Below are 23,612 nucleotides of genomic sequence, written 5' to 3'. Positions count from 1 at the left end.
AAATAACATGAAACTTGGATCTAAGAGTCCTGACAGAATACATCTTAAGAACATTTACCTAACATTATACTTGTACAATTTATCATACAAGTATCATTCCTATGCACAGTGAACATTTTTACACTTCTATACACACTCATCCTTTTCTCTCTCTCTTTTTTTTTTTTTTTTACCTGCCAGAGAAGTTCACTTAGGACAGTCGAAGAGAACTGAGGATTCTCCCAACAGCAAAAACGAAGCAATTTGATGGTCTCTTCTGAATTACTGCAGTCTTCAATAATTTTCTTCACATAACTGGTTCGTACAAACAGAATGTCTGCCACGTTCTGCTGAAGTGCCATTATAGGTTGTGATAAATTAGGATCACCATATGGGTTGGCAAGTGGGGGATTACCTAGAAGAAGCAGGTATTACTGATGAAATAAAGTAAAAACTTCTGGGGTTAACAAATGATACACATGAAGAGATGATGAACTTATAACAGACTACTTCAGCTATAAAAAAAGCTCTCTAGTCTAAAATAGCTAGACTTTATGATACTGAATGTGGCAACATGGAACCTGACAGCCATGTTTCCTGTCTACATGACATTAGCATAACTATGATTGGTACAGGCATGAGAGCTGAAGCTACTTTGCTATGCAAGAGGTAGCTGCTGGCAGGGTTTTCCAGTAAGGTCACTTTAACTTTAGAATGTACTTGCTTTTCTTTCCATCCAGATTTTGGATGGCTATCTGAAATAATCCATATAGGTTGAGCTTTAGATCATGCTTTAGTTCTGTAAATTTGCTTTTGTAAAGAGAAAGGTTGTTACTTTTTCTTTGAAGCAGGACAGTATTTTAAAATTATACTTAAAGGCACCAAGAGTTTGAGACAGGTGTTTTTATGCTTATTTTTATTTCAGCATATTTACTATACCATAGCTACTGACTTACATTTTGAATGAACCACACAAATCATGATTTCTAGTACACTATGGATAGGTGAATGTTTATTCATATCATATACACCTGAATAAAGACATGCACTTTATTTTGGGGAAGCAGAATAAAGAAAGCCTTTTTTTTTTTTCCTCAGTCTTACTTGCCATAGCAAGGGCTCACCATAGGTGAACACTGGTTGCATAGGGCAAGGCACAGTCCACTCATCAGTATTGGTTTCCATTTCCTTGCTGCTCAGCCAAAAGCTAATGGTTTAACTCTTTCACAGTCACTGACAAATTGGCAGCATCTTCTAGCTGTTCAGCCAATGCCTGCCGCCAATTTGGCAGTGGCTGTGAGAGGGTTAAACCTCTAGCTGTGGAGATCCAAGAGCGAGTGAAGTTGATGAATGGACTTTGCTCCATGCATCTCAGCAGAGAGTCCCTGGCAGTCATTGCAGAGTGGAAATCAGATTCCTCACTTAAAATATGCACCCTAATTTTGGATTATTAAATTTTCCTTTAAAAGGGGTGGGGAGCAAATGCAATCATATGCAACTATTAAGACTGCTTAATAACATTGCAAAGATATATTAACAAAAATAGATTAAGTGAAAAAACAACAAGTAACACACACTGAGAACAAAAACAACAACTGAAGTTAAAGCCTGCCAAATCTTCTGGAGCTTAGAATTTATAAAATAAAAAGATATGATTTCCTTCTCTGATATGCCAGCTCAAACCCATTAACTTCAAGGACTAAACCAAATTACCCTGACTTAAAACACCACATTACTATAGGTTTTGCTGTCCTTAGTTTCTCTACAAATTCCTGATTACATTCTTCCAAAATTCCTGAATTATACTCAATGAAGAACACAACTTGTGCTTTTTAGTAAGTTTCGTATCTCAAGATAAGATTTGGCTACTACCTCACTCTAGGATCAAGAAAAAAATTGCTGGAAAATAGAGTGCTAAGCTAAATATAATGGACATCAAAGATTACATAATAATATAAAACAAGTACCCAACACTATTTACCAATTTGCAGACAAGATGTTCAATTAATTTAAGGAAAACTTGTAAAATTCACTATACCATTGATAGAAGACTGCATGCGTGATGACACATTGCAACAGCGGATTAGTTGTGACACTACAGTATACAATTTGCCCAGTTCAGCATACTGATACTTAATTGGAGGACCTGGGCCTTCATCCAGAGCCACAAGCATGAATGTTGCAGGTACGTTTAATTTCAGAAGCTGTGTCTTCTCTGCTACACCTTTGGAGGGGAGAAATAATACATCTTGTGATTAGAACTGACAGCACTGTTTTATAAGCTTACTTTTCTCAATTACACTTTGGTATAATTGAAAAATAACAAATTCTTCCATTGCTAGCTCTCATTTTGATCTCTTATTTAGTTTCCTATCAGGAAAAAATAAAATAGTTAAGTCTAATGTATCAGGTCAGGTTTCATTTGAAAATTGCATGCAATGTCAGAATTAAAAAAGAAGCCATTTCCCACAATGGTCACATAAGCCACCAGAACATTTTCCTTTCTGGATTCTGACTTCTTCCCTAGTCAGATATTCTTGCTATGTGCCAAGCAATAATGAAAAAGCAGTACAAAAAGAGAAATTAAATAGAACAGGAGTATAACATTACCCCCTTTTTTCTAATTAGTAGTATTAAATATATTTTTGGTATAATCACAGAACATGTTTCTGCCAAAAGATGCCTTTGCAGAGAAAGGAATAAGCCTGTAGTGCTTTATCAAAGAGCTGATGGATTATCCCATGTTAATTGTATCATTCTTCTACGCTGACTTTGACCAATACCCTTTCTGTTCAGCAGGACCCTGTGAAATACCCAAGCTCTAATCTTCTGAATATTTTTCAGCAATACTGTCTTTGAGATCATCTTTCTTTAAAGACTTTGAATGCTGAAAGGCACCAGCATTCAGTGTGGAAGTGGATGAATAAGAATGCTTTACTGAGGTGATCAGTTCTAATCAAAGTCTTCTTTAATGGCTTTTTCCTTTCAGGTGCTGAAGAACTCAGCAAAACGAAGGAATTAATACAGTGAGTTACGAAAGAAAATATTAAAAACTGTACTTATACTGGATTCTAAACAACCACCTCGCATTCTTAGAAAATAATGTATGGACTCTTTCATGTTGATGTGACAGTAAACAAGAAACCTGATTTATAGACAATAATCACATCTAACTGATTAGGTTCTTTTGGTTCAATGAATGAACTGTAGCACTGTTGAAGTCAGATGGTGATCTACCACTTACATGGAACTCAATTTATGACCTTGTTTAGATAAGGATATGAAACCTGATGATAATGGATCTTAGGCATATCTTAACGCTATTGTGAAAGAGATCCAGAAAAAATTGAACAACTGGATTCCTAATATTAATCTTCCTTAAAATACTAGGAAAAATGCCTTGCATAGGGTAAGAGAGAAGGTCTGAGGAGTCACAAAGCATAGAATCTGCTACTATAAAATAGTTATGAAGCCTTTTTGGAACAGATTTCACAGTAATTTTGGAGGCACAGGGGGTTTTCTTTGAAGATGGTTTAGAGTTTATGCTACTACTACAGAGACTATTAATTTGGCTGCCAAGACTCTAAATGGCAGATGGATTAAGTGCACTGATCTGTTTGCCATAAATTACCTAAGGACATCTTTTTTTTGTACACACTTGAACTCAATTTGCCTCCAACAGTTGATTTTTTTAATATTATCTGATGATAGTATCACTAGTGAAGCATGCAGCTACAAGTGAGGCTTTGCAGGTCATTTGAAAGGAACTCTGAAAAGCCTTTTCCAAGGATGTTTTTTCCATGTCTTTTGGATCTTGTCGGGGGATAATGGGGATGGGACTCAACAGAAAGTGACATTTTGCCAGAAATGCTACTGAGGAGATGCTAAACGAAGGATCCCAAAATATTAACACCCAAGATATCAGTAATTTTAGAACTTGATAAACCTAGCCTTTTTTTCCCCCTTAGTTTTCCACTCCACTAGTGAGTTTGGAAGAGAGAAAAAAAAAAGGAGATGGCGAGTTTTGTTCCAGTTTTGGAAAGGAAGCATCTTCATTTCACTTTTGACTGCTCAAATCTGTTTGAATGCGTGGTGACCAACGTCAAGATCTAGTGAAGAGAACAAATGAGCAGGCTAACGCTAAGAAAGTTACTTCTTTATCCAAAACCATAGCAGAACATTTTGATGCTCCTGCAGCACTTTTTTCTTCAAGGGGAAAAAACACATGATAGCAAATTAGAATCTAGAATTAATAGTCATCTTTGGTGTCTGTGGAAAGATTTTGTTTAGCTTCCTTTTGCATCTTAGTTCACAAAGGATATGTGCATGTGTTTCCTGATCCTTGATGCTTACTTAGAGGAAACTGGAAGTTCTTCCTTAAAGATGCCCCAATCAGTGAAATATCATTTAGTTTCCCAAGTCACAAAAGGTGAAGTTGACTGATCTTCCCTTGTGCAGGTCTCTTTGCTGATGCACGTGTATATGTTTGCATGCAGTAACATGTTTCAGTTAGTTCTGCTGGGCATAGGATTTGAAGTCCTTGATGGGGAAAGCCAAAGCTCCTGGCCTCCCCCTCCCTCCCAAACCTCTGCTAGGCAGCCCAGCCAATACTACCTGGTGCAGGGTTTAAAGTCCCTCTGGCCTCCCCCCAAACCAGGCTGACAATTAGCCGACTGTTGGTCACCAACCACACATTAAAGGCGCCACACAGACAAGCCATAAAAACATTTTACATTGTAAGTAGAACATTTTTATGACTTGCTCCCCATTTTATAGCACCTTAAACTAGGGACATGCATAGCACCTTTCTTATTTATGCCATGATTAACATGTTAACTGTGGCATAAATGTAACATGCAGAGGAGGCCCCAGTATCTGACATACATGGAACTGCCAAGCACTCTGTGGCCTCACAGATAAGCCTAAACTATCTCCAATACTTTGCAAGAAGTTGCAGTCCAGTTGCATCAGACAGAGATAAATTAAAACACAGAATGATCTAAGTGGTATATTATCACTTTAACAAACTTGCATTATAGTAACTTCCTGCTTACATGTAATATACATTTAACAACTACATTAACAACTTCCATTTTAAATGAAAATAATGAAGCAAGTGAGAACAACTTATTTTTCAACTCATAAGTGAACAGCAAATCTCATAAATAGTGAAGTGGTTTTGACTGGCAGAAAAACACAAGTCAGTACCAAAAGAGAGGAATGATATGGTGAACATTATACGGTACACATCTTCTAATGAGGAAACAGCCATCCTATATTTCGTTTGCTGAAAATAAGAAGCCTAGATATTCAATCAATGCACCAAAATCAGAATCTAGTTTGATAAGTGCTGGACTCCAGGGAAATTAAGACAAAGTTCAGTTCTTAAGCTTGACACACTGACTTGGTTAAACAATATATGGTTAGAGGGAACAAAATGATTTGGCTCAGCTGATTTTTGCCTGAACATAACAACTACTTATAACATCAGAAACAAGGCCACGGTAACATTAAGAGTATAAAAAATGTACAACTCAATCACAATATTTCATTTCTACACTGCACTTAGTACTGCATAAATGTTGTACAAATGTTAAACTTCAAAACACCGGGGGAGATTTATTAATTTTTAAGTGCATATTAAAATTGTGTTATGATGTTTAGTAACCAGAACACTTCAGCGTGGGACTATTTGCAAACAAATTATTACAATCATTTTGGAATGGAGGAATCTAAGAGATTAATTGACTTGCTCAAGGTCACAGCAAGCTAGTAGTAGAGTTAAAACTTAGATATCATGAGTCTATAGTCTCAAACCTTCATCTGACTATTGCCCCTCAGACTATAAAAAATCTAAGACCACTACAGTTCAATCTCTGTTCCTTTCTAGACTCTGGCACTACTATATGACCTTGGGGGTGTGCGGGGGGAAAAAAAAATCACTGAATTTCTCAGTGCCTTGGCTTTACTCAATGATAGGCCACACTATTTTGTATTTCACAGGCCTGCTGTAAACCTGAATCTATTTTCTGAAGTGTTAACTAATCAGAACTGCCATATAAATCTCCAAAATTACTATAATTCCCACAAATCTAAAATGCCCTGTAATTTTCTGTTAGCTCACAGTCATCTCACATTTAGTTCAATCAGAGCATAGTTAGTTTTCTGCAAGTAAACATTCAAAAACATAGTATTATTGCACTAGCAATAAGGTTACTCAGTAACCTGCTTACCTAAATTGGCATACATCACAAACAGATTGAAATACTGTTGCAAATGACGCCCATGCTCAGACACTTCCCTTCTAAGGAGATTTAGTACCGCCCTCAGCAAGTGATCGCTCAAACTTAAGTTGTCATATGCCTATAAAACAAGGAAGTTCTAATATTAACAGCAGCTCCTACACAGTTTCCATTTAATACATGCACACATTGCAGCTCAATACCAGATTATGAGAATTACCTATTTAAAAGTGAATTGTTCCAGGCAGTATTTAGGTGAAATCTCTTTGAAGTATACTTAAGAAAGGTTATTTTGTAACATTTTCAGACTGCTTTAGTATTTGAAATGCGAGACAGGAGAAAAGTTTACAGCACTCACTCCTTTCCCATTAAAATACAACATACACTTGGAGAAAGAAACCTTTATGCTGAAACGTTAATTTTGATCAAAATACACACTCATGGAAACATAAGCAACAGAATATCCTACTCAGAATTTTAGTGGGGAGGGAGGGCAGCAAGTACTGATCTATTATCAATAATACACTGGAATAGTTTTTCCTGTGAATCACAGAATTACACTTTTTTCAGAAATTAAGGGTTTAAGATGGATGCAAACTCTTGGAGAATAAACACAATTACATATTTAAAATATATGATATACATGCTAATTGGAACCTGACAAATCATTATAGAGCAAACATAATAAAATAACCTATGCCCCTTAGCAAGAGCCAATGACTTCAATAAAGTAACAATAAACAAGTTTGTGGTTCATTGCACATGGGGCCCCATCTAGAAGGCAGATGTGAGCTGGAGGTAGAAAATGTGTCATGATACTATTTCAGTGAACAACTAGATACTCAAAGTTCTGAGAAGCTTTGGCCTAACTGTATGCCCTTATAAAACGTAAACATTATTGCTCATTTGAAGCAGAAAATAAGCAGTCTGTCTATACTAAAATGACAAGGCCAAACTTCGCTGCAAAGAATCTCAGCAATGCCCTCTTGTTTGCAGTTCTATATTCACGAGAGCAACCAGCTGTGAAGATTTCTTCAGAAGACCTAGATTCAAGATCACTCAGGGCAGTCACAGGATACTTCAGAGCACTTTTCCCCTAACCACTTCCTTGATACACCTCCTAAAGGGAAACTTTAAGGTTACAGACAGCATAGAAAAAAAATCAGGATTAAGAATTCAACTTCTAAGCTCCCCATTCAGAGTTCAAACACTGCTTTCTGCTTCTTTTCAGGTCTCTAGTGTTATGTTATCACTTCCTATGATGCAGTTTTGCCTTATATTATAATAAAGTCAACATATCAGGTGCCTTGTTAGCTAGCATGAAAATAAAACCTTCCAATCAAATGCTAAGTAGTGTTGATTTTGACTAGCAATTAAAGTCCTACAGATTCCCCAGACTAATCCAAAGTATCCAAAAATTCAGTGGATGTATTTATTGCCCTTAATCAAAGAACAGATCCAAGGTGATATGGTTAGTACTATGACCAATTTTCTAACTATACTAAGATAAACTGAACAATGAGAGAGCTTAAAACAGGTTAACAAAACACTGCCAATTCCAATGCTTTAATTGGTGTTGGATAGCAAATCAGTTCTGTGTTGATGGTAGTTTTGTTGAATGCCCTGCAGACTATACTGGCAATGCTCTTGTGGTGTTTTTCTGCTAGTAACTCAGTGTTCATGCGGTTTATGCTACACAAAATGGGTCCAAGATGGGTCCATCATTTCCCAACTATCTTTGCTCCATACTGTACTTTCTTGCATATCGTACGCACCTACATAAGATACACTCCTTGTTTTAGGAAGGCAGAATGAAGAAAAATATATTGGAAATCCTAGTTGAGTCCTGACAGCAAAGGCAGAGTACACACTATGCAGTGTTAGCAAAAGCCAGAGTTTTATCCCCCTTTCAGTCACTGCCAAATTGGCAGCTTATTTGGCAGTGGCTGTGAAATGGTTAAAACTGCAGCTCCAATTCTGAACACTGAATTTCACCCTCCCCTTTTGGGGTCAGCAGGGAGAAAAGCAATGGCAGCCATTACAGCGGTCATCCATGCTTCCATTACTTTCCATTATGGTGCAGAAAAAAATCAGCTTCCTTGCACCCCAATTTGGAGGGCTAAGTTTTGGGAAAAGGTATGTGTAGTATGCTAGTAAAAACAGTATTTTACAGCTGGCCAGGGTCAGAAAACAAAGAGTCAACTCCTCAATCTAGTGGTGGTTCTGGCCATCTTAATGGGTTGGTCAACATTTTTGATTCAAGTCTCTTCATGAAATACAAAAATCTAGAATTCTTGTTTAGAAATGGTACATTTTATTAGACCAACTAGGAAACTGCAAGAAAAAAGTATCTTTTTCTGCAAGCTTTTGGGCTCAAATGCCCTTCATCAGACTCTGGGAAATTAAAGATAGCACCAAGTTTCCATAGGTAGGAAATAAGCTTCATTTTTGCACAGAGTTGGAGATGGAAAATCTGTCCCTCTGGGCCCATGAGAATGTTTCTGTGAGTTGTTCTAAGTTGCTCTTTGTTGTGTAGATCAGGTAGTTTTCCTTCCCTAGAGGTGTCAGATGGCAAGCAGGGAGGTTTAAAAATCTTTCTTGTTGCAGTACAACAAGATTTTTAAACCTCCCTGCTTGCCATCTGACAGCTCCGGGAATCCTACCTAATTTACACAATAAAGAACAACTCAGAACAACTCACAGAGACACTTGCATGGACCCAGAGGGATAGATTTTCCATCTCCAGTTCCCTCTGTGCAAAAATTAAGTTTATTTCCTACCTATGGGGATTTTGTGCCATCTTTAATCTTCCCAGAGGGCATTTGATCCCAAAAGCTTGCAGAAAAAGGTAACTTCTCTTGCAATGCCCTAATTTGTCTAATAAAAGGTATAATTTCTGAACCAAGAGTTCTAGATTTTTCCATTTCTTTTTGTCTCAGACCACCATGGTTACGAAATACAAGATCTCTTTAAGGCAGAGACCCACCACTTCAGTGTGAAACCCAGAAATAAACTGAGACATGGGGCTAATAGTAATTAATTATGATGGCTGATAACCTAATTCTGTGGTTGAGGATAAGGAATAAACACATTTTAAAAAGGACATGGAGCAGTTAGAGAGGATCCAGGGCTGGGCAACAGAAATGATAAAGGGCTTGGAAAGTAAGTCATACCAGGAGAGGTTGAAGAAGCGAGGCATGTTCAGCTGTGGAAAAGGCACTTAAGGAGGGACATAATAATAGTCTTCTAATACCTAAAGGACTGCCAAAAAGAAGAGGGAAAGCACCTTTTTTCTCCTGCTGCAGAGACCAGGATATGGACTGATGGCTTGAAGTTGCAACAAAGTTTATATTGGAAATCCAGAAAAAAACATCTTCACTGTTTGAATATTGGGGCAATGCAACAGACTGCCTAGGGAAGCTGTGGATTCTCCATTGCTGGAGATGTTCAAGAAGAGGTTGGACAGCCATGCCTATGTTCTACTATCAGTATTTTCCATGTTTCTGGGCTTTGCTCCTTGGCCCTGACCCTCCCTTTCTGCTACACATATCAGGGTGTTTTTCAGCCTCAGAGGCATTGGATGTTGGCTACAGCCAAAGCTGGGGTCTTTGCCTGGGGTGTGCCAATGCTCTTGCAGGCACCAAAGACAGATTCCTGGGCTGGAGGGTCCTGCGCCTCTGCTCACGGTCAAAGTGACTGCCATATTTGGAGTCAGGAAAGAATCTTATCCCATGGTCAGACTGATACTGAACGTGGGGGGTTTTGTCTTCCTCTGCAGCAGGGGGCATGGCTCTCCACTTAGGGTGGCTTCAGCATATACTGACATTTCAGAGAAGCAGGACATTGGCTGCTGTGGTTCCCCTGCTTTACCTGTGGCAGGTTAGGGCATTAGGTCTGTGTTGTGTCAGGGTTGATAGTAGTTTTATGTAGAGAGTTTAGATTATGGACTTGTATAGGATGATACCGTCATGAAGAGGGTTGGACTAGATCACCTGTGGAGGTCCCTTTCAGCCCTACTTCTCTATGATTTTAAGACTGGCAAATGCCCAAGTGTATTTGGAACCTGTGCATCTCAAATATTTATAGATTACCAGTCACTACAGCATCCAGCTGCTGCCACAAAGCAACCTGACACAACAGTGATTTAGGTCTAAGGTCTGCATTTTAAAAAGGAAGCTTAAGAATGGGCAAGCAGCAATAGAGTCAAAAAAGGACTCTGCAATAGAAGAGAAGAATAAAAAAGTAAAGAGAAGAGTAGAGTCAAATTTGAAAAAGATTCAGTAACTCTTATCAATGGTAAAAAAGATGGGCAAAATTGAGATCAGACAGGAAGTTATTAGCATGAATGAACTGGAATCTGCAAAAACGCAACATTAAAGGACATGTGGGAGAAGGCTAATTTGTAATGCAGAAGAAAAACAGATAATGGTTATAGGGGGAACTTAGAGGTTAGACAGAAACATGCTTGGTGAAAACCTGGAAATAAAGCACATGGTCATTTTGGTGAGTGGGGGAACCAAATGAAGATGCAGTGTGAAGGAAATCATTGATACTTTGGGACACTATGATCACATGGCAGAGGTGGGTGAAATGCGGCTCAATACGACTTTTGTAAATGAAAGCTCATTTTGGAATATACACGCTCTGGAATATAATATGCACCTTATTTTTGAAAGGCAGAGTGAAAGAAAAAATAATTTTCTAGTGTTATGGCTAAATAGAGCAGGGACAGAGACTAATGTTCAGCTGACTAACCCTCCCTTACCTGTCTAACTACAGCTGAAACTCTAACTTACTGCAGACTCGTCTCCACGCATGGCTCTATGATGGCTACCAAACATCCAAGGTTCAGTCCAGGAACTTGACCTATCATGGTCATTAAAGTGGCTGTTGATATGGAGAGTTTAATTTTATCTCTTGCAGACCTTTAATATTCAAAATGAGTTTTTCTTAAACAGAAAGGACATTCCACATCCCTTCATATCAGTTCCCAAAACTCAGACAAATAAGCCACAAAAATAAGAGGAACTTCTAGTGCTTTTGGAAAACTGCAGTAATATGTCAGCAACAGAACTCAGAATTAATTGCAGACACATAAAAAGGATATTCATTCATTTTTAGCAGCATCTATATCTATTACTACTTATATATCTGAATTTCATAAAGGTAGAAAGCAGAATGGTTAATATTAGAGCTGGGATGCCAAGGAAAAATGGAAAGTCAGTCTCAAAAATCCTAACAGTAGACTGGAATATGAGGCTGCTTCTCATTCCTACAGGAGGGTGACAGGCTCTCAGACTAAGTTAACACTTGAACTGAGAAAAGACTCAAGGTACATAGGAGAGTACATCATTAATTATTACACAAGCATATCAAATTATGCATATATTAAATTTTTCATTTTTTTTTCCCCCACAACTCCTCGCCCTGGGTTTAAAGTACACAAAAAGAGTCATATCAAATCCCACCAGGAATTGTAGAGCAGAAAATTAAAGGAGACCAAACTGCAAGAAGTAAAATTATCAAGAGTTGAAACAATCCAGATTTATATTATTTTACTGAATGTATATGATGGTTTATAACAACATTTTGAAGGGTACAAACTGAAAATAGGTTTTTACTTTTTAAATCTTAAGACCGCACAATGCCATGACAACACTTGTTCCACACCTCTAACATGACCATATTACAGAACAACCCCTCTATGCCCCAAAGCAAAAATCCAGCACACCAAGTTGTAAAATTCAAGATTTTTAGTGGTCCTGCACAGTATTTGGAGACAAAATCATTCACAGCAGCACTGGAATTTTTTCCCCCCCCATCTGAAGAAAAAAACTTGAGGCTCAACCAACTAAATCCAGAAAAAAAATCTTTAATTTGCAACTTTCATGTTGGCAGTTGTTTCAATCTGTGCTAGCATTAAAGTTGACATAGACTGACTTTGATACAGGTAGAACTTTCTATTTCTTCTATGTGAGCCTTTAAGAACAAGCTGTAAAACAACTGAACAGCTGCTTAGACAGAAAATTGTAAATACCTGACTAGAAGGTCCAGGAGAGGCAAAAGGTGAAGGACATGGTCCATCTTGCAATGAAAAATGTGCAATAAATACTATAAGTTTTGCAAATGCCCCTCTCACTTCAGCACTAGGGCATTCCAAAAGATACTCAGAGAAGCGGTTTGAAACGTTAAAAAGGACATTGTGTGCAAACCAAAAGCGTACATTTTTGCTGTGACGAAGAAGAATGCATAATGCATCATACCTGAAACAGAAAGATACATTACAACTGTAGTATTACTGTCAATATTAAATGTATCTATATCCAGCTAACACTTAAGATTCACATGCCATAAAATATCTTTCACGTACTATTCTGAACTACATATTCACCTACACAGTTTGAGGGAAAATATTTTCTCCAAATAAAGGGCCTTTTTATCAACTGCTTGGCTTTAGAGTAAATGCAAGTACTTATCCTGATTAGAGTTCTCTTAACTTTTTTAAACACTAACATGAGATGCACACTGTGGCTGCTTGTAAACAACAACAAATAAATGAGCTTTACTGGAAGCAGCAGCACCTTACTTTGACTCAGCTCCGCAGCATATGTACACATCAGGCACTTCAGGGAGACTGGCGCATTTATCTAAAGCTTGATTCAATAAGCTATTAGATAAAAGTGCCAAAAAGCCTCACTAAAGTGCCCGTTCTGTACAGACGTCGGGTGAACCAGGTCCAACTGATGCGCTGCCCCTTTTGGGCGTGCACAGGGCTTGGTGTGGAAGCTTGAGGAGTTTAAAGTGCCATTTGGGGGGAGGGTGGAAGGGTTTTTTAAATTTCTGCAAGCAGCCACATGATCTCTATTCTGGTGTCCTTTCGTTCACCTTATTTCAAATACAAGTACTACAATACAAGTCAATATTTAAACTGAAAGGCTTCTGCTTCCCTATCCAGCAAATTCTAAAAGCCATTACACATAGCCCAACTTCCAAGCTGCACTCTAATGTAAGCTCAAGCTGAGAGCTATTACAAACTCACATTCTCTAAGGACTGGGTACTGAGAAGAGAGGGTGCAGGGGGAGGGAGGGGAGAGGCACAGAGTAGGTTAAAAAAGCAAAATATATGACAAATGACCTATATAGCATTTTATATACAATAATTAAGATATGATATTATATTTTTTAAGGCTAAGATCTATTTAAAAAGGAAGTCTTTTCCCCTGTGTAAATCATAAGCAACCCCTCCTATCTCATCAGCAGATCAACCAGAAATGTTTGCACTCCTTAACCCTCAGAAGTAATTAACAGCACTTTTGTGGACTAGCCACAGGAAAAGGACTCAACACATACCTTCCCAATATATTACAAAACTGTTTATCAAGTCTAACAAAAATACCACTCCTGTCCCCTTGACCACAGGTATTTGACTACCCCTAGCTGGGAGAAAAAAATTGTGATTATGGTCAAATGCAGGGGGCACACATCTACATATTCATTAATGCACTTTTGCTAATGAGCATTAAAATTTAGTACCTCTGTTGTGAGGTACTAGAAAACAGCACATTAGCCTACTTTAATGTGCATTAGTGAAAACATGGGTTTTTTTGTGATGCTTTGACATGCATCAAGATAGGCTAATGCACATTAAAGTGCACATGTAGACACAGCCAGAGAAACCAAAGCTTGGCCACTGAAAGGCGGTGTGCTGCAACAAAGATGACTGAGGTTTGTCTGGTCAAAGATTTGGGTCCTGCACCAACAGTGTCATAAAAAATACTAATTTATTTTAAAATGGTGAGTAGGGAGAGATCCCAGAGCACATTAATTAGAGCTTTTAGCTCTCACTTTTTGATTACAGAAAAAGAAAGAGCAATGTTTCTGTTCCAAAGAACTCAAAGCTCACAACAGGTCAGAATATTTTTAACGCTATGGATTCCTATTTCAAATCTCTGGGTTTCTCTTGTGAATCATGTTTGCATACCTAACAGTGCTAACACTGTGTGGCAACCCAAGGCACATTTGAAAGGATCTCAACATACCCCAAGGTGCTGTAGCACCCTGTTGAGAACCACTGCTCTAGCTGATATTTAAAACTGATATTTAACATAAACCTAACTACAGTTCAAAAGTAATAGGAGTTTATCTAAGCCCTTCATTTTCAACTACTCCCTATACAATTCCCCATTCTGAGTTCTCTCACACATTTTCAAAGTATAAACGGAGCAGATTCCTCAAAACAGCTTTGTTAACTTTATGTTCATAATATTAAAATCCCTCAAAGAAAAACAAATTGTCAAGACAGTAGTCGTTAAAATTTAAATATACCAATCACTAGCAGGGCCACGAACTATTTTCTTTGTGTGAAATCCTGTGGTGAAGAGAAATCTAGCAGCAAGCTGAATACTTATCATAGTTATTTCTTCTGCTTCAGGCAACAGATGATCTTGTCCTGAAGAAAAATGAGAAAACTCATGTAGACAAAATAAAAAGCAAATCATGATTTTACCCAGAATTGGAGAAAGAATTAAGACTAATGTTCTTGGCTGGAAGATTGTCTGTGCTTAAACTCATTAATTTAAATAGAAAATTTGTTTTAAACAACATTCACAATTTCTGAAATTTCTTATAACTAATTAAAGCTTATGTTTTCAAAAGGAGCGAGTGATTTTGTATTAAGACAGACCTGTTCTCAGGCATTGCTCGGCACCATACACCCTATAAAAAGGTTGCATTACGGTAAATTTTAGGCACTCAATTTTGAGATATTTTTGAAAAATCACGTGAGGGAATAGCTACCGAGTGAGAGTTAAATCAGCCAAAGCAGCTGCTGCTAACTACTTCTGCCTACCAACAAATATGCTAACAAAAGGTAATTCAATCTAGACTTCAAGAAAAACAGGGATGTTCAAAACAAAATGCACATTAATGCTTGCTGGAATGCATAAATTCTATACAAGGCTATCACAAAACCTTCCCCAACAATTCAGGTGAATTTTCAGTAAGAAGATACAGTTATAATCATTCAATTACTTACCTGGAGGAGGATTTAAGTAGACACTGTTACAAGTAAGTAGTTTCTTTATAAATTGGAAATATTCTAGACTGTACTGCATCCGGTTATGCATGAACTGGACGTTCTGTTTCCGTACACTTCGCTCAATGGCTGATGGCATTTTAATCTGGTGGGGTTTAGTGGCAACAGCAAGTTCTGAAATATATTTTATTAGTTCATTGTCTTTGTCTATTGTGTCCATACGTTCATAAAAAAGAATATAAGCATTCCACCACCTCTTCTGGCGTCTGTAGGACATACGTTTCATCATATGATCAAATACTTCTCCCATGTATTCCCCACCAAAACACTGATTTTTCATTTCTTCATCATCATCCATTTTACACTCAGTTACATCTCCATCATCAAATTTATACCATCGATTTTTCTCACCATCTCCACCATTCCTCTGGATAATGTAAGAGTAATAATGTCCACCACTGGCCTGACCACTGTGTACTAGTACACCAACAAGCCGGTATTTAGTGCTCCCAGAGTGCTCGTTTTCTGACTGTTCATTTTGTATCAACTGATTTTCAGGATTTACATCATCTCCCTCCAATTTAGCTACTCCTGCCACTGTATAAGGCTCCATGTCCAGCTCCCGCGGAAATTCAAAGTAATCATTGAACTTGATTGCACACTCCCTTTCCCAGTCATAGTCGAAACGTTTTAACTGGATAGCAAGAACTGGAGGCAACTTCTTAATCAACAGGCGCTTGACTGTATCAACCTGAAAATGAGACAAAACAGTATTTTAATAAGTATTACTTCTTAAGTTTCTTCTATCAACAAACGTTAAATTCAGAAACTAAACAATGAAATCCCATGTGGTAACTACTATCAAAGTGCATCAAAAACACAATCATATATTTGGAAAAATACTCTGAGAATCTTTAACATCAAAACCAATCTTTAAAGACAATGCTATAATGTAAACAGTTTCAAATTTTATAAGTGCAGCAAACATAGGCCTGAAAATTTAACAATATCCTCAACATCCTGCCGAATTGTGACAAATAATTGAAACAGCATCAGTTCTCAAAGTTCTACCATTGTTATTACCCGATCCAATTTAGGATTGCTAAAACTGCTATTATTTTGCTGTTATATGAATCTAACAGATTTCTATGTTGTTTCTAAAAGGTTGGCTTACCACAACCAGGAATACTTATTTTTTAATTCCATATTTAAAAACAAGGTCACATTAATTTAGATAGACTAGATATGTTGATCCTTTAAAGTCTGTGTTCCCCATACCTAGTCTAAGGCCTTTAATTAAGAAAAAAAATGTTTTCTGGAACCATATTAGTATGGCAAAACTACTCATATCCCCACCATATACTGATAGCATTCAGTTACTCTCTCAAAGACAGAGTTAAAATCCTTTTACTATTGTAAGTAGTATATACAAGTATATTATAAGTAGTAACAAACTTGCATAAGAATTAAACCAGAAAAGCATTGCTACCTTTTTATTGCATTTTTCACAATGATATGCATTTGCGCCTTCCAATAAGTCTCCCTTGACATACTGTTCCAAAGAATCAAGCAAGTTTTGGTGATTTCGAATATCTACATTCAGGGTTGTAAAAGATTCTTCACATTCGTACCTACAGATATGATCAGAGAAAGACAAAATGTATTCAGCTGGCAGTTTTATACCCTTCGCAAAACAATGTAATATGGAAAGTTTTGTTTAGCATTTGATCTCAAAAGCTGGATGCACTGAAATATGAAGCTATAATTTATTAAATAATAATACTTAAAATAATGCTTATAATATTCAAAACTTACAGCCTCCCCATCAAGGATAACAGCTGAGAACAGATTGTTTTAATTATTACTACAAAAGAATAGGTCTTTATGTTAAAAACATTTGTTAACTGCATAAAAACTATGAAATTATTGTATTGTGAAAGTCAACACCACTTTTCTCTCCCAAGAAAACAAATAGCTAGATATTAATGATACTGTGCCTGGAAAAATACAAATTTACTCCAAAAATGTGAATTCATTTATTGTACTATTTATTGCAACTGAAAACGATCAAGTAAGGTACAGAAATTTCTAATAATATAAACTGTGCATTTATTTACCCTCTGTTGCATTTCAGGGAAGTACTGAGCTCACTTATCACAGCTGATATTTGAGCAGTTACTACACATTTTTTTTCTATTTAAAGATTTAAAAACAAGTTGCATACGAAAACAAAATTTTATTTTCACTAATATCTTGGGTCAACACTATGCAAATTAAAAGAAAAAAGGTGGCCAACCATATTAGAAGACAACATCTATGAGACGGTTTAATTTTCTATAAAAGTCACTTTGGCAGATTACAAAAACACGGTACAAAAACACTTCATCAACAAGAGTTCAGATTGTCCAATACCGCCTCATTCCCATTTTTACAGAAAATGGAAGATGCCTGAACTTCCACTACTAGGAACCTAAAAATAGAAAATTAGAATGTGTACCACCTATAAAATGCAACCTTAACACTGTCCCCTACTGAAGCTGGCAATAGACACTTGGAATGATTGAGTAACAGTGATACCATTGTAAACCTGAGTGACTAATAGAATGCTACTATTATGGTGATGTGCTGTTCTGATTTGCACTACAGCATATAACTGTGTATATTCCAACTGTGTTCAGCTTATTAGAAAGAGAAGTGTGAAAAAATAGGAGGGAGTACACAGATAGAACTGTGAACAATCATCTAAATATCTGAAGGGATTCCATAAAGAAAAAGGGAGAATAACCTCTCTCTCTTGCTGCAGAAAGTTTTCACTGTTAGAACAATGAAAGAATGGAACAGACTGCCTAGAGAAGTAGGATAATCTCTATAATTGGAGGTGTTCAGGAAGAGGTTGGACAGGCACTGGTCTGGGATGATCTAAGAGTAGCTATGCTTCTATTCTACTATGGATATTTTCCATGCTTCTGGGGATTTGTTGGTTGCCACACTGGACTGGGAAGGATTCCTTTCCCCTCCTCACTTCCAATGGTCTTAATGTTACATAGGTCTTCTTTTTCCCCACCTTCCTCAGAAGCACTGGGTGTCAGCTGCAGCCAAGGCTGGGGGTTTTGACTAGGGTGTGCTAGTGCTCCTGTAGGGACTTAAACCCAGAGATTCCTGGATAGAGGGTCTTGCCCCTCTGCTCAGGGTCAGGGTCAGACCAATCACCATATCTGGAGTCGAGAAGGATTTTTTTCCCCCCATGGTCATATTGGTATGCACGCTGGGGGGGTTTTCCTCCCTCAGTAGCAGGGGGTGTGGGTCTCTTTCTTGGCTCTCTCAAACATATTTTAACAACTTTTGCGACAGTAGCAGTTGGCTGCCATGGTTCCCCTCTGCCTTACCTGTGGCAAGCTGGGGTGTTACTTTGTGGCTGTCAAGGTCACCTGTACGGTTTTGCTAACCCGCTGGAAAATGATTTGTACAGAATGGTCTGGATAGTAATGATCCTGCTTCAGGCACAGGTCCCTTCCATCCCTACTTTTTTGTGCTCTCAAATCCGCTTTTCATTGCTACATCTGTAGCTAGAATAAAGATTAGCCATCTATTTCACAGTAGTTGCTTCTGTGGTGGGCCAGTAGGGGGCACTCCTGTGACAAGTCAACCACCTCACTGCACCACACCAAAAACCCAAGCTTCTAGTGGGATGCCTACATCTGGCTGACCCATCTGGAGCACACCTGAAAGCCTGGAGTACGGCTGCCACCACCCGAACTCAGGTCTTTGTTTGGGCCCTGTGCTGCCTGGGATACACAGACCCTGTAGGCCTAGGGGTTGCTTAATCCCAGCAGGATATATCTGGGTGCTGCTTATACCCTGAAGCATAGAAAGTAGCCTCCCTTAGCCAAGAAGGGGAGCAAGAAGGCCTGCCCAACCCCTCTCAAGCACGTACAAGGCTGGCTATAACAGACAGCTTTATTGGGTAGAGAGGGTAGGCATGGGGAGGGGTAAAATTCAGAGAAGTAGCAAAAGAATAACCCTGAGCAAACAAAAGCAGTTTGGTAGCTTTTTTCATAGATTTCATAGACATTTGGGCTAGAAGGGACCCCGGAGGATCATCAAGTCCAGCCCCCTTCCCCAGGTGCAGGGAGTCAGCAAGGATCACAGGATCTCAGCAAGATAAGCATCCAAATGCGTCTTGAAGGCGTTCGAAGTGGGTGCTTGAACCGCTTCCGGCGGCAGTCTCTTCCAAACCTTGGGGGCTCGGACAGTGAAGTTCTCTCATGTCCAGCCTGAATCGGTCACAGTGGAGTTTGTGACCGTTCGATCTCGTCATCCCTTGGGGCGCTCTGGTGAACAGACGTTCCCCCAGATCCTGATGAGCACCCCGATAAACTTATAGGTGGCCACCAGATCACACCCAGCCTGCGCTTTTCCGGGCTGAATAGCTCCATTGTTCTCAGCCTCTCATCATAAGGTCTGTTTTCCTGACCTCTGATTATGCGCGTGGCTCTTCTCTGGACCCTCTCAAGCTTCTCCACATCCTTTTTGAATTGTGGAGCCCAAAACTGGATGCAGTACTCCAGCTGCGGCCTCACCAAAGCCGAGTACAGCGGGAGAATAACATCTAGGGATCTGCTTGAGAAGCAGCTATGGATGCAAGCCAGTGTTTTGCTCGCTTTACTAGCCGCAGCATTGCATTGAAGGCTCATATTCATCTTGTGGTCAACCATGACCCTCAAGTCTCTTTCTTCGGTAGTGCTAACCAGCATAGCACATGACTAGAGTACATTAAACTAAATTCCTAGTTAGGTTTCTGGACGAGAGAGCTGCAGAGGTCCATGCTTCTGCGTGTGCGTCTTAAAAATGTCTGCCTGCCTTCTTCTTGGAGGTACCCTCATAAATAGCCCTCTTGACCTCACTGCCTGAACCCAACCAGCATCAGGTATTTTCTCAGCATCACTGATGCTGACCAGTGGATTTGAGTAACACCAGCTCTCATCTTGAGGAAGGACCACTGCCTTAGGACTGCCCTCCCAGGCCAAAGGCAGGAAGCTTAACAATAGATCTGACCACAGAGGGAGGGGTGATTCCCCTCTCCAAGTGGTCCCCTAGGCAACCAGGTGGTTGCCTAGCAACCAGTTGACAGACACATGGGGGGTGGAAAGAGAGAGAGGGAAAGAGAAAGAGGGAGAAACAAACAACCCAAAAAGTGAGGAGGCTGAGAGGGAGTTTTCACAGCCTCTGGAAGCGCAAAGCAAATGTTTTTATATTTTTTGATGACTTGTTTGATTTATAATCCATGTTCCAGATCTATAAAGTGCTACAAGAATGTCAGAGAACTCGTGTTGCATCTCCTTATCAATTTGCTCTCTCATGAGAGGTGCCTACCGAAGTAAGGTAAGCGCTCGACTACCTCCAAGCTTTTTCCCCTCTATGGTAATTTGGGGGTGGGAGGGCTGGGTCACATTCATGGCCTGGAGCAGCCTGATAGGGCACTTTGGTTTTCTTGATGTTGAGAGGTGGTTCAATCAGCTTCTGCAAAGAGATCCAGTGTGGTCTGGAGGTTTTTCTCAGTGTGTGTAATGATGGCACAATTGTCAGTGTACTGATGATTGTTTGGAATGTTTTGGTTTTTTGAGTGAAAATGTCTCAGGCTGAAGAACCTCTATCTGTCTGGTATTCACTGTAGACTCTGAAAGGAAGATGGCCCTTAACAAGAGCCATCTGCTAAAAAAATGACTGCCAAAAAAAAAAAAATGGAGAATAGAACTGGGGCGATAACATTTTTGCTTGGGTCCAGTTCAGATGACAAGTGGATTGGTCTCTGATCCATTTGAAAAAAAAAGGTCCACAGTAATCTGCCAAGAGTTAGAGACCTTAGTGAGGTCAATGAAGGCCATGTACAGTACAGGTCCTGAAGCTGTTCCCAACACTTTCCTTAGATGTAGTGGGCAACAAAGATCAAGTCAATTACCCCGTGGGATGGTCTGAAACCGCACTTATATTCTGTCAGGACTTCCTTAGCAAGAGGTAGAAGACAATTAAAGAAGATGTGGGCAAAGTTTTTCCCTGCTGTGGAAAAAAGAGCAATACCTTGATAGTTCCTACACAAAGACTTATCTCCTTTCTCGAAGACAGTCACAATGTTGGTGCTCCTCGGGTTCCCAGGAATGTCTTTGCTCAAATTTGAAAAATAAATTAATGGAGTTTCAGTACCAGTTCCTTGTTGCCAGCCTTGAAGATTTCAGCAGGTATGCCATCTGGTTCAGTAGCCTTGTTGCTCTTGGTTCCCTTGACAGCACGATAGACTTCTTCTAGGATAGGCAGCTTGGCAAGGGATCCCCTTTCAGATCCCTTGCCAAGGGTGGCATCCACTACAGCTGACTTGTAGTTCAGGGGTGCCTTAAAGTGCTGTTAAACAATTCTGCAATCGCAGGAAAATAGGACCATAGGAGCCTGGATCACAGACAGCTTTTGTTGCCTGGAAGAAGCTATACACGTCATGTTTGTCAATGTACAGCTGAATGTCCTTGGGCTTTATCTTGCCACCACTGGTTTTTGATTTCCCAGAGTACTGCAGTAGTAATTCACATGAACCTTTAAGACACAAAAAAGTTGCGATGACATGCTCCTCCTGTCTACTCTAACCTGATGGGAGCCTCTAGAACTGTCTAATAGAACCTTCTTGACTTAATTAAGTGGTCTTAGTCTGGTCATGTTATATTGTCCTTTAAAATTATACTTATCAATCTTTGTTCTCAAAATATTTATTTTGTGACATTTATAGGAATTATGTAAGATGTTCTTAAATTCTTGAAAAAGGTGGTAAATATTTATCACTTGCAACACACTGCTCTCTAGTGAGTAGATAAGAACAAATTAGATAATACTTTAACAATAATCAATTTTGAATTGCTTCAAGGCTAACCTGTTATAAAAGTAGTCTAGCTTTCAAATTAATTCTTGACAGGAGTTTTGTTAATATACTAAAGCTATTTTTTACTACACCTAAAATTATCACTTCAAAGCAGCCACTCCAAGAGAATCTTTCAAGCTTCCAATCCAAAAAATCTGGATTACCGACTTCACAAATCACTTAACACCATTTGCAACAAGGTTTTGACTTGATAGGCTCTGATAAAACCCTTCAGGCAACCCTACCAGTGAACAAGCAATGTATGGAGAAGACCAGTTAAGACATTTTTTGGACATAAGCCTACCTATTTTTTTAATCAAATGAAAAGAGGTGGTTCTGAACAGAGCAAAAAGGTTATTCAAATTAAATACCAAACAGGCCTTTTTTGCTTTAACTTGCAATCATATGCATGCTCTGCCCTATTGTAGAATTGTTTAGTATAACAACATTTCTCCTTTGAATCCAATACCATCAAACCACCTGAGTGATATTTATTCAGTTATTTGTCCCTCACAAATTTAGAGTTTTTATTAATCTGACATAGTCCACTTATCACCAGTCTCCTTTTCCTAGATATATATTGCATCAAGCCATCATTTCTGCAAAGAGATGCTGTTACTTAAGTCTGGTAACCTTTGGAAATATATGATGCAACAGAATTACACTAATCCATGACCTTTGATAAATGTTCAGGTCACTGCATATTCCAATTATTTTGCCATTAGCCACCTTTTTGTGGATTGGAAGATTTTTGTCTTAAAATAAAACCTCAATATTTATGCAACTTGACATATTTTTGCTGTCTTCAGGCCAAGATACACTAAACTATATTTAAGATGATTTCTCTGTTTCAAAGACACTGCAGAGTACACAGTAATTCAACTGAAGTCAAAGGGTAATTGGAATAAAATCCATTCAGATCGTGACCAACCAAATGATTGACTAAGCAACTATTTTCCAATATAGTACATATTGCAACTGTTTTCCAATATAGTTACTAAATCAGTAAAAGTACCTAAAATTTAGGGGTGCACTGATAGAGATTTTGGGGGCTGATATTGGTAGCCAATATTTTAAGGAGGAATATTGGCTGATACCAATCTAATTTCCAATACAGCTGCATGCAGCTGGTTAGTCCATTGTAGTGGAAGGGGAGGGAAGGGGAGCAGATCAAAACCCCCCGCAGTGAGGGAGGAGTGGAGCAGGGGCAGATGCTGCCCAGCTGGGGCAGGGCAGGTTGTGGGACAGAGCCGCGGCTCATCTAGAGGGCATGGGGGGGGGGCAGCTTTTGCTGCTTCTTGCACCTCAGGAGGGCATGGTGGGTGGGGGCATGTGCCCCTGGATCTGTGCAGGGTGCGGCAGGCAGGCTGCAGTTGTGGGCTGGAGCTGGGGCTGTGCTGGGCTCTTCTCGGCAGGGGCTGGACTCGGAGTAGGCAGGGGTGGTGCTGGGACCCCT

General features: G+C 39.0%; 1 protein-coding gene across 1 annotated transcript in view; it reads right to left on the bottom strand.

Moving 5' to 3' along the window:
• USP9X (ubiquitin specific peptidase 9, X-linked) overlaps window positions 1-23,612 on the bottom strand; it is a 131,392-nt gene that overhangs the window by 17,504 nt on the left and 90,276 nt on the right. The window contains exons 33-39 of the mRNA XM_019524162.1: window positions 16,745-16,886; window positions 15,256-16,006; window positions 14,547-14,670; window positions 12,259-12,484; window positions 6,213-6,342; window positions 2,018-2,203; window positions 174-394 (exon numbers count right to left, since the gene is read on the bottom strand). Coding sequence (XP_019379707.1) covers window positions 174-394; window positions 2,018-2,203; window positions 6,213-6,342; window positions 12,259-12,484; window positions 14,547-14,670; window positions 15,256-16,006; window positions 16,745-16,886 — 1,780 coding nt within the window. The remainder of the gene's footprint in view (window positions 1-173; window positions 395-2,017; window positions 2,204-6,212; window positions 6,343-12,258; window positions 12,485-14,546; window positions 14,671-15,255; window positions 16,007-16,744; window positions 16,887-23,612) is intronic.

This window comes from Gavialis gangeticus, unplaced genomic scaffold (assembly GCF_001723915.1).
Source record: "Gavialis gangeticus isolate Ggan-Ray unplaced genomic scaffold, GavGan_comp1, whole genome shotgun sequence".
NCBI classification, from domain to species: Eukaryota; Metazoa; Chordata; order Crocodylia; family Gavialidae; genus Gavialis; species Gavialis gangeticus.
The sequence above is the reverse complement of the archived record's forward strand: the minus strand, read 5'-3'. Positions and strand labels throughout refer to the sequence as shown.